Genomic DNA, 12081 nt, shown 5'->3' with positions numbered 1-12081 from the left:
TAACTCTAACCAAGGAGCTACATCACATAGTTCTTCCAGAACGCTCTTAAATCAGTAAGGTTGGAAGTCAAAGGGTGCTGTTTGCATAACACCTTAAGATATTAAAGCTATTTAAAACCTGCTCAGTGGCTGCACAAGAAAAACAGAACATTTGGTTATATTGTAGTTTTTCATCAACACATTAACAGTAATTCTGGTTCATGAACTTCAATTAACTACAGATATTGCAAAAATTTTCCTAAAGAAAAAAGAACATAAGTTTCTGTGTGCATCTCAAAGTACATACCATTACTTGGGTCACTTAAGTAATTTTCTGAAACAGAACACTTGTCTGAGTAGCATTACAATACCTTTTTGCTGGTGGATTACAGTGCCAATACAGGCAAAATACAGGCAAGATAGCATCTATTAGTTTGTCTGCATGCATTCCAACACTTGGATGCAATTAATGTCTCTTAGCTAAATGAAGCTTTTTAAACTTGCAGCAATATGAAAATATTCCAGTACAAGTCATTTTCTCAGCCACTGGACTTTAAAGTATGTCCTGGTTTCAGCTGGGACAGAGTTAATTTTCTTCCTAGTAGCTGGTGCAGTGCTGTGGTTTGGATTTAGTATGAGAATAATGTTGATAACACAGGGATGTTTCAGTTGTTGCTGAGCAGTGCTTATCCTAAGTTAAGGATTTTTCAGTTTCCCATGCTCTGCCAGCGAGCAGGTGCACAGGAAGATGGAAGGGAGCACGGCCAGGAGAGCTGACCTGAACTAGCCAAAGGGCTATTCCATACCATAGGACGTCATGCTCAGTTATAAACTGGGGGGAGTTGGCCAGGAGGGGCCAATCGCTGCTCAGGGACTGGCTGGGCACTGGTCAGCGGGTGGTGAGCAATTGCATCACTTGTCTTTCTTGGGTTTTACTTCTCTCTCTTTTTGCTATTTTCCTTTTCATTACTATTATTATTATTACTGTTACATTTTTATTATTGTTATATTTTACTTTATTTCAATTATTAAAGTGTTCTTATTTCAATCCATGAGTTTTACTTTTTTTCCCCTGAGTCTCCTCCACATCCCACGGGGGCAGCGGGAGAAGTGAGCGAGCGGCTGCATGGTGCTTAGTTGCCAGCTGGGGTTAAACTCCAACAAAGTAATAAATCAGACTTTAGTGGTAAACAAATGGGAACTATAGTTCTAATGGGAAACAAAATCAGCTGGGAATTCCAAAACATTCCAACAGGCAGCCAGCTAAACTAAATTTACCGACCTGCCAATCAGAAGAATTAACTTACTAATGTATTCTCCCCCTACCTTGCTCATGTGTTAAGACAAAAAAAAAAAATAAACCTCATCTTTCAAACCAACAAATACAGTAAAAACTAATTTATGGCAGAGGCACAAAAACTTCTGACTCATCAAGTGCTTAGAATTAAGGGTATTTTCTCCTTCACCAGGAAACTTACTGGAATAATTAAGTCCAGAATGAATGCAGTAAGCATGACTAGCAAGTCAGCTTTGCCCTTTAAGAGCCAAGATAAAGCTGGGGAAGACTGTTGAAGGAAATAGCTGCATGACAAAGAACTCTCCAGCCTTCCCACTTCATTCACAATTTCCAACATTGAACTGTCAATGGCATTGCCTCCCAACACTATGAACAACTGAAATACCCTACAAACATTCCCTGCACCTTTAAAATACACATGGAACAAGAGAGTCTTCCATTACAATACAGACATGTAACAAAAGAGCACAATGGTCCTGAGGAATGAGGCAGCCTGGAAGGTTCAGGCTTGCTGCCCTCTTCATTAGTAACTTTATTCCTTGAATTGTCAGGTGATGAGCATCAGATTGTAACGTTCTGCACAACACATGTTTGATGACACTGAGAGCAATATTCAGGAGGGACAAGAAGTGGTACATGGTTCTCAGGAAAGTAAGTTGTTCTGATGTAGCAGGAAGAAAGATTGTTTTAAAGCAAATAAGCTAGTTGGAAACATGCATTAATGAAGCAAATTACTGGATTCTGAAGTACACAAATCTCGAAGAGAACAGCTTTGCTGTTTATTTCTAGGCCTACAGTCGGAGAGATTTATTACCTGTAAATATTTTCCATGTGTTACATGGCAATCTTTTATCTATTTATTATTTTTAATTTAAAGGAAAAGGTAGGATCAGGAAGAAAAGAAGTAACTGCAAAAGAGGGTTGACACAGAAGATTTAAGAAGAATTTTAAAATATTTCATTTGAACCCTAACAACCTGATCGATTATATTATGCCAAACGATTGCACGCAAAGCGTGTGCTGGCAGGGTACAAAATCTAAATAGGTTTTTGGCTGGTTGGGTTGTTTTTTTGTTTTGATTTGTTTTTCATGTTACAAGCTTTTCAAAGAGCCCTGTAGCATGACACAAAATAGTTTACAATTATAGATTCACAAAAGCAGAAAAAACAGACAGTAGGCACTACTTCTGCATTAACTGAGAAAACAATTTCTAGTGTTACATGTGATTTTATACACCTCTATTGGCAAAATAAACTTGAAAAAATGCAAATATTCTTACGCTACGTATTCCTGTTCATCTTCTGCTTGAAAGTGGTATGTTCTGTTATCTGAAATAAATAAATACATCTTTTTATTTGGCACATGATAAATTTTAAAATATCTACATATTTGTTACTAAAACCTATTTGGCAACTAAAGCCTTTAAGAGCAATTGCTCTTAACCAGCAGCAAGAATATTTTATTCACAGCTTTGGAAAGCAGTTTTAAAAAAACTGAGAAAGATGCAATTGTGAATTTTGATTTACACCAAGTGTATGTATTTCAAATGTCTTATGGTTAGAAATATGAAAGAAAAACAAGAATATGAATCAAGTTTTGCCCTTCTGAAGTGAAATCTGAAACATAAGTAGCAGAGAAGCACAAAATTAATTTGTTCCTATTATCTACTTTTCCCTCCGTTTGGCTTAAGAAACTTCTTTTTACTAACAAAAGGATGAAATATGAACTGGGTATTATCCCACACATTCAAAGGTTTCATAGACCAACCTGCAAATATAGAATGTTGGAACTGTTTTTTGTTTAATACTGTATATGTAAAGACTGAAAACAGTAAGTTGACTCACAAACTTCAAAAGTGTTTTTAAAATTTGACTGAATATAAATACCTGCTATACAAGGCCAAAATAGGAAGAAGGGAAGTCACAGGAACTTTAATGCTGAGAATACAAGTCACTACCAATTTTAGACAAACAAAAGCATATTTTAAAAGAAGGATAACAGAGCAAGAGAAATTGGGTGCTCCTTGCCTTCCTCAACCCCCCAAATAGTACTCAAAAAGCAGAACAGACAATGAAGGAAAATCAAGATGAGGCCGATGTTTTTTTCCATTTCCCGGTGGATACAGCTTATGAATGTTCCACTAAGCTGTTAAACGTCTCTCTGAACTCAGGAGAACAGCATATATTCTCCATTTCATGGCTTTTCACAAATGAACAGTATTTGTGTCACACACAAACACAAAAAAGGTTCTTTATTCATTTGTCCATTCAACCCATCTTTAAAATGAGAGGGATCTGAACACTCATAAGGCAATGCAGGTATCTGGATACAGACCTAAATTTTGAACTGTAGCCTTATTTCTACCCAAAGTATCTTATGATGACGTTTTTATAGAAATCCCACATAATGCAACATGGTACTAAAGTTGCTACATACGTGATATTAGATCAAAAGACTTCTTATCTTCAGCATTTGGCTTCACCTGGCAGGTCAATAAATTCAGTTTAGCTGGTTGCCTGTTGGACTAAAAAGAAAATTTATTTTACTTTAAAAATGTCTTGATTTAGGATTGTTTTTCCCTTCTGGGGAGTGGGCATGTATGATATTAATTTAAAGCGTGGGCATGCACACATGTACAGCCTCAAAATGCTTGAGACCAGCATGACTTTGTCTGACTTGGTCTGTCAGAATGGACAGATTGCTAAACCTAAACAAAGTTAAAATCTTCATGGCAACTCTTCCTGAATATTTAAAAATTATGTGCTTCGCAGATATACCATGACAATCCTTATGAGAAAAACTAGTTGAAGCATTCATTGAAAAGTCTGTTCAATATATTTGCCATTTTCTTATCAAACAGTTGATAAATACATTTAAGTATTAAATCAACTGTCATAAGCTATATCAGGTGGGAAACAAAAACTGAAGAAAAATTTTGGAAGGCTAAAGAAGAGTTCACTCACTTCATACAGTCCACGGGAAGTTTTGAAACTAATTTCAAGCCAACCTTTATTCTCATTATCCCACTCTGATTAGCTGAACAATTTAAATTTTTTACAAAATGAATGTGTAGGCATTAAAATGTTTTAAATAGTTAACAGCCTATGTAGGAATAAAACATCTGTAATACAGACATGTATGAGGTAGTCTTTGGTCTTCCAGTACAGTCAACAGCCAGAAGTGAGTTTCTAACAAGGCATCTGACCAAATCTACCCAGACTCCTTTGACTACACTGACCAGTTCTGCAGTGGCTAAGAGAGGAGTCTACAGGGTCTTGCTCTGATGCACTTCAGTTACACTTCATTTTATTCAGATGAATCACATCCCATATCTGAAAGGTATAGTAAAAACAGGTGTACTGCTCTGTTTAACCTGAAGCACTGTTCCCATTAGTGGTCAGTAGCAGACAACTAGGAAAAATTTTAACAGAGCAAGTATAACAATACTTCCATAAATCAGTCTCCCAACTTCTGATAATCCACAGAACTTCAACGGTTGGAAGCAGAAGTGGCTTGTTGTAGTAGCAGATTAACACCAACAGATTCACCAGGAAAGGATTATGTTAATTTATTATTTTACTAAAAAGGTATTAAAAAACACTTACCGTTGCATGTGATATGGTAAGAATTCCATTTTTAACAGTGCACTTTCTTCTTTGCCATACTTTCCTTAACCTACATGAGAACATCAATAACAACAAATTCAGTAACTAGACACCACTTCAGAACACATTAATCTCATTAACATTGTGAGAAGATTAGCCTTGAAAAACAGATGCACTCAAAATTTTACTAAATGCCTCACCAAAAGTAACTTGGAGATTTATGACAGGTCTTAATCACCTTTTAGAGACTTATAAAGACAATAGCTTTCTTTTTAATATGCTTTTTCTTTATGATTGCTTGTCATACTTTTTATATTTAATATATTCAATTCAGATCTGTGTTCAGATTTGAACTGTGAAATTCTTGAGTACTTGTGGTACATGCATTAGGAAAATGTGCCTTAAGCACCCACAGTAGAAAACAATAAAAATCAGTGCATGAACACACTAACAGTTCTCCCTACATATTATGCGCTCCAAGAACATACCCATCACTCTTCTTTAAAAGATAACCTTTCTTCTCACTGCCATATTCCTTATTCCCTTGAAGCTGATGCATACTATATCCTCCTTGCCTGCTCTGTGAATCCTAAGAAAAGGAAAAATACCATTAACACTTCCTGACGTACCCAGTAAGTTCTCCTAATCTTTAAGTCTATTTTACTTTATTTCTCTTCTCTATCACAACTTCACAAATTAATAAAGGTTAAAAAAAAAGAGAGAATTCCTAATGCATGCTTTACATCTATAGGAGAGGTTGCTTTTACATCATGTGATCTTGAACTAACTGCATGTTCAAGATTCAATTACTTCATTAGGCATTTGAAGTATAGTATGGATGCAAATATGCATCTCAAAAGAATGACTTTTTTAAATACAGAAATTTAATATTGCACAATCTTATAATCAAAGAATAAAAGGCTAAGATAAAATTTCAAAAAAGCAACAGACTATAGCATGCATATAGATACAGAAACACACATATATAAACAAACAAAACCAAATGCTAATAATCGCTTTTTTTATCCAATTAAAAATATGTATATAATTCATGAGTTTTAGTGAAAGAAGTCAACTGAAATAACTTTTGGCCTGATCTAGTGAAACAATTAAGTGAAATGGATTAACTTGTCATAAGCACATCAGGAAAAAAAAAAAATCCCCAAAAGTTCATTAAAACATTGACTTACTCTCCTAGACTTCGATCACGAAAGGCAAAAGCAATAGAGGAAAGAGAAAGCAAATAATTTAAAACAAGAATTATTATTTTATTTAAAAAACATGTTCCTCGAACATAAATTTTATAGCCCCCATATCTAACAAAACTATTTTTCCCCTTTCCAGCAACACTACTAGAAAGAAGGCAAGAATTACTTCAGGCACACTGGTGCTTTTTCTCATCAAGTAACGAAGCATCATAACAAAATTCTGTGCAGTCTTGCATATATGATATTGGCTTCAAGAAGCAACTAAGATGACTACAGGATCAAATTTTACTACATCTTCCAGTCTTTATTACACTTAAATTGTCTAAAATGATAGCTATATTGTATCGTCCACCAAAATGGAGATAATTCTGAATTTCCATGAAAAAGATCAGGCCCAAAGTTAACTTTTAATTTTTGCAAATCTATATAAAAAAGGTATAATTAAGGACAAGTTGATACAGTTTTAAATGTAGCTGTGAAACAATTGCCTACAAAACATCTAACAAAATCCCACAAAAAAAATCAGAAGAATGAGCAGTTCAATTACTCCCTTAGCAACAACCTTTTGTCTTTCAACACACAGCTTCTTACAATTACCACAACCTATATATATTGAAGATTTCTCCCTCCTATCTTATTCATGATCCTTACAACTGCTTTTTATTTTGTAACAAATTTGTCAGAGGAGTTTAAAGAGAAGTGCTTTGCTAAAACTGGCAGTTGTGGTGAGAAGCGGTATGAAGGCTGCTATGTGCAATGTGCTGTCGGCAGCGTTACGCCATCACAGTAAGCAGCTAAGCTGTTATAAGTAAATTTCAAACCCCTGTTGGGATTAGGGTCCTACTGGTGTTAGCATAGGAAAGAATGTAACGAGATATAATTCCTGTTCTAAAGAGCATATCAGATGGAGGTTTGGTGAAATGAATGAAAAAAGTGAAGAAATAGTTAACAAAACAGACACAAAACCTGATTCTAAAGACTATATTCAACTTAAAGCTGTTGAAGTTACATTTGTAACAAAAATTAATATATAAAAATAGGGAGTTGAAGCCTGTATTAAAGGCCTGGTTTCCTTTAAAATTAAGCTTCTTCACATACAAGCATTTTTCAACACACAAAATAAATACTTTACTAATAAAATTACAATAGTATCCCTTAAAATATTCTTCCTGAAAGCTTTAAACCATAGTAACTTTACAAAATCAGGTAATCCTTGCACAAAGTACCAGAAACTGCTGTAACTCAATAGCAAGACCGTATAGTGGCAACAAGAGACATTGCCTGGAACAGAGCCACAGTAAATGGTGCTTCCCGTAGCAAAGCTACAGCACTTTGGCACAACCCAGGATTCAAAGATGGTCAGGACTTCCAAGAATCAGTTAATTGCAAAGATTACAGTAATAGTCATTTCACCGATGAAAGGACAGGTATGCCAACAAAATGTGTAAGAGCATTACAGATGTCCATAATGCTACACTAACACCTTGAATACATGCAACAGTAGAACAAGGGCTGCATTATGAGACCTTCAAGGTGCAGGGAACGAGGTTAGCTCACTTTGTACATTAATGTTTTTTCCCAAATGAAAGTATGGGTGCCGAAGAGTAATTTTCCCATACGTATTATTTTAAATTCAAAAAGATCCTAAATGTTTTAATAGATTTAACAGCCATGAAGGAATCTCTTTTATCATCTGTGACAGCAAGTCAGTCTGAGGTGGGTAGAAAGTCTCATTTATCTAATGACAACTCCAAGGAAGTTAAAGGTGGCAGAATTTACAATTTGGACAAGAATCGCTAGTTTCAACTTCCTTTTCTTGCACTGAAGGTCAACGAAACTTAGAACTATATAGAATCAGGGCCTCAATTTTATCGTTTCAAACTGCCAAATTTTTGGTAAGAGTACTTCTGAACCTTTACAAATCCACCAGAGAAAATCCCATTCATTTCACGTTCTTCGATATTTCCATTAATCCATGAATTTTCCAATGGTGAGATTATAATGCACTAATATAAGGGGGAAAATGTATCCTTAACACAACCAACCAGGCCATCTGTCACAGTAATAAAGCCCAGCTTTATGTACTTGAAGATCTGGATATACAAGATGGAAAGCTGACTGCTGAAACTCAGGCCATGTGCCTTCAAGCTTCACTGTCACTTAATTAAGGAGTAATGAATGCTGGCATGCTATTTCAGGATCAAAACACTGAATACCTAAATAACAGAGATACTGTTTTATCAAGCTCCTCAATATCTGCCAGCATCATTACACTCTGACTCATGTAATGTAGCAGAATCACATGAGTGAAAAGTACTCACGTTGATTTTTGTAAGACAGTTTAACCTCAATGTGATCAAATGGTTGTTTTATTCAAAATAGAGGATTCTTTCATTACAGCAGATCTCTCTCTCTCATGATTTGCCTGAATCACAATATTGCTCCTTTTCCTTCTAAGACACAATTTCAATTCTCAAGCCAAACACTTTATTTTTATATTTATAACTTTTTATATAGATGTCATACATATATACAACACATAGTTTTTCAAGAGTCCTAGGATTTGTCAATACTGTAATTAAAGTCAGAAAAGTTGCATAGTTTATTTGGTGATGCCTGTGAAGCTATTATTACAACGTGTATCTAAGTTTCAGAATTTGACTTGCTTAATTTTTATATTTCAAATGAGGTTACTTTCCACTGAAACAGAGTAATTTTACTACAGGTAACCAAAAAACCAAGCACTGTATTTCATTTAGTTATTCTACCTCATAATACTCTGTAAGCAACTTTTGAAACTTGACTTGTACTGTATACAGCCCAATACATGGCACTGAAGAACAACCACCCATTTGTCCTACTTTATTTCTGAAAACTGGCTGTTTACCAAGTATCTTGAACTTCACAACATATGCAGCAGCCAGGAGAGAAGGAGGTATTTTTCTTTGCTTCCCAGATAATCAGCTTGTGGAAGAAAAAGGAATATGAGAAGGGAGCAGATCTTGTTCCTCTGTGTTGGGAATCGGTTGACAAAAACACTTTAGAATTTACAGTTATTCCAAATACCTCTTGAAATCTAATGCTCTTTGTTCAACTTTTGGGGGTGAGGATGAAGAATGAGCATGAGTTACATCCAGAGTGACTTAAATACTAGGGTGATTATAAATGTAACATATATGGGAAGCTCTAAGTATTGCGGAAGAGATCCAGTAGGTCCACATGCACATTGGAGATGGAAGGAAAAAAAAAATACCAAACAGAGCACTGGGAAAGACTGTAGAGTACGAGATAAGGGAAAACTGAATACTAGAAAGAGCTGGCAAGTCTTGCAATAAATTGGGATCTATTCAAAGGTGCTCTGTAGTGCTCCTATTCTCATTTCTGACATCAAAGAAATTCTAAAAACCATGTACAGTGTGATGTAAGGTTGTCTCATCCTTCAGAACGATGGGATTAAAGATGCAGGAAGAGGAACAGCCTTCTGGCCAAGGTTTATCTGCTATATAATGTACATCTACATTATGAAAGCACACGTAGGCAAGTATTTAAAAGAAAAAAAAAAAACACCGCCACACTGTAAGGAATGACTCATCAATCATTCCTTAATTGTCATTCCACCTGAAATAATTTACTAACTTCAAGCCATTTATCTACACACAGTAGCCATAATCACAATGTACTACCTACAAAATTACATGAAAGCCCAGAAAAATACTTACTTGCCCCAGTTACTAAAGTCCTATTTATGAAGAAGTTCCAGAACAATTCCAGGAAAGTAAAGATTAGTAAGCTTCACATCACATAAGAAAGAATAATGAAAAGTACTTTCAAGACTACATTTACTTTTATATATACCGGAGAAATCAGTGCAGCTTTTGTACAAAAAGGTTATGTCTCAAAAGTCTCCTGGAGTTCTCTGATGGAATCAGCAGATACACATGAGAAATCAGACTGACACAGCATACCTGGACTTTCAATGGGCACTTAAGTGTTCCTCATGAAAGGACAAGAATTACACTGCTACAGGACAAGAGGAAAAGTCCTCAGATGAGCTAACAAGTTAAAAGCAGGAAACAAACAAATGAGTTTCACAGAAAGCTGTGCCAGCACATATGGTGTCTAACATTAAAACAATCTGGAAAAGGGTGAACAGTAAACTGTCAACGTTTGCTAGATGTATTAAATTATTCAGGATACCCAAGAAAGGCTGACTGAAGAATTTCTCAAGGATCTCATGATAGTGAGTAACTTGACAATAAATGACAGGTGAAGATCAGCATAAACAAATGCAAAGTGATGCAGAGGAGAAAAATAAGATACTGTGAGTTGACTATTAAGATTCAGAGAGGATGATACGGTTATATAGCTTTACAGCTGATGAAATGTTACACACCACCTCTGCACTAAGAACCGGTCAAAAAGCAAATCAATGTTAAGGTTTATATGGCAAAAGAAAAAAATCAGAAATGATCTAGTGATGCTATCATGAATTCACAAGCACTTCCATCTTCAGTAGGGTATGCAGATCTAAAAGTTCAAAACAAATAAAAGGAAAAAGATCTTCCCACACAACATGTAGCGATGGTGGGAAAGACATAGCTGTAGCAGAAGCTGACAGTTTACACTGCTTCAAAAAGCAACTGCACAAATTCAAAGAGAGGAAATCCACAGGGTGGTGGAGAGACTGCAAAGACAGTCAAACTACTTAATGGGAGGGTATTCTAGAGAAGTATCAGTGTTTATTGCCCTGCATTTTACTCCATCCATGACTGCTGTTGGAAACCTGGCTGACTCAGTATATGTGGTTGCAAATGATATTCTTAGGTATATCATATTCTTATATTAGCAACACTGTCCAATCATATGCAGCAGAATGGCATCTGCCTAACATTTAATTATAACAACAACTCACATTTAATAATAAATATTTAATAAGCTGAGCAGACACCTGGCAAATACTAATGTTTTATCTACCTAAGAGAAAACTGAACAGAAGGTAAGTGATCTTTTACTAAAGGAAAGACACCTCTTTCCCTCCACCCCATCCCAACACTCAGCTTCACCACAGGATATTCAGTATTTCTGACTAGGGCACTATGATATGAAAAAAGACACAATAGTATCTCAGGTAAAAGCTGTGATATATATTATATCCTATCTCCTAGTTCACACAATATTCCAGAACATCTGCAATAGACATTGCTTGTTACCCCTTCACTTCTGATACCAGTGATGATGTATTTTTCTTTTTAACTGCCCTGTCTCAGCCACTGCTATCTGGTTAACATACAAATATTCTTCCTTACAATATAGCATTAGTAAAAGGGGTTTGGGAAGGAGAACAACATCACAAAATACACGTGAGTTAGCAGATGAATAGTAATACAGAAAACCATACGTAAAGGCAAGCCTCCAGTTCTTGTTACTCAGGATGACCTAGGCCAGGAAAATCCCGAACATAATCTGGCTGGAGGATAGCAGGACATAAGAAAGAAGTGTGCATCCCATCCCTTTATATTTTTTCCTCAACACTCATTATCATTGTCAAGGACACAATACTGGGCTAGATGAAGCATTTATCTGATCCATTACAACTGTTCTTATAGTACATTTAAAAAATACAAAATTACACCCAAAAAAGGAATATATTTTCATATATAAAATTTATACAGAAAATTAATCTAAACTATTGTTTGTTGATATATGTAGATGAACATTCTAAATATTAATCTTGTCATAATGTTCAAAGTCCAACTCTTCTGAACTAGTAACTACACAAATTGAACATTAAACAAACTAACTTCTGAATACAGAATTCATAAATTCACATTATCTCCAAGAACAACATGTTTAAATTATTTACCTCTTTCTGATCAAGCTGCAGAGAAGATTTTATCAAATCACGAAGAGCAGTAAGCTGTTTCTTTTCTTCATCTTGTGTCTGCTTTATCTGTGGAAAGAGGTTGTGATTATATGCTCTCTGGATGCAACT

The 12081-nt window shown here is 35.4% G+C and overlaps 1 protein-coding gene across 4 annotated transcripts in view; it reads right to left on the bottom strand.

Moving 5' to 3' along the window:
- The window catches only part of ASAP1 (ArfGAP with SH3 domain, ankyrin repeat and PH domain 1), a 157430-nt gene that overhangs the window by 45008 nt on the left and 100341 nt on the right, over positions 1-12081 (bottom strand). For all 4 annotated transcript variants that reach the window (XM_074840829.1, XM_074840902.1, XM_074841052.1 and 1 more), the window contains 5 exons: positions 11953-12039; positions 5370-5470; positions 4882-4951; positions 3713-3800; positions 2556-2604 (listed from right to left, as the gene is read on the bottom strand). In XM_074840829.1, the coding sequence (XP_074696930.1) occupies positions 2556-2604; positions 3713-3800; positions 4882-4951; positions 5370-5470; positions 11953-12039 (395 nt within the window). The remainder of the gene's footprint in view (positions 1-2555; positions 2605-3712; positions 3801-4881; positions 4952-5369; positions 5471-11952; positions 12040-12081) is intronic.

The sequence above is a fragment of the Strix aluco genome, chromosome 1, assembly GCF_031877795.1.
Source record: "Strix aluco isolate bStrAlu1 chromosome 1, bStrAlu1.hap1, whole genome shotgun sequence".
NCBI lineage: Eukaryota > Metazoa > Chordata > Aves > Strigiformes > Strigidae > Strix > Strix aluco.
Note: the sequence above shows the minus strand (reverse complement) of the source record. Positions and strands in the feature narration are given on the sequence as shown.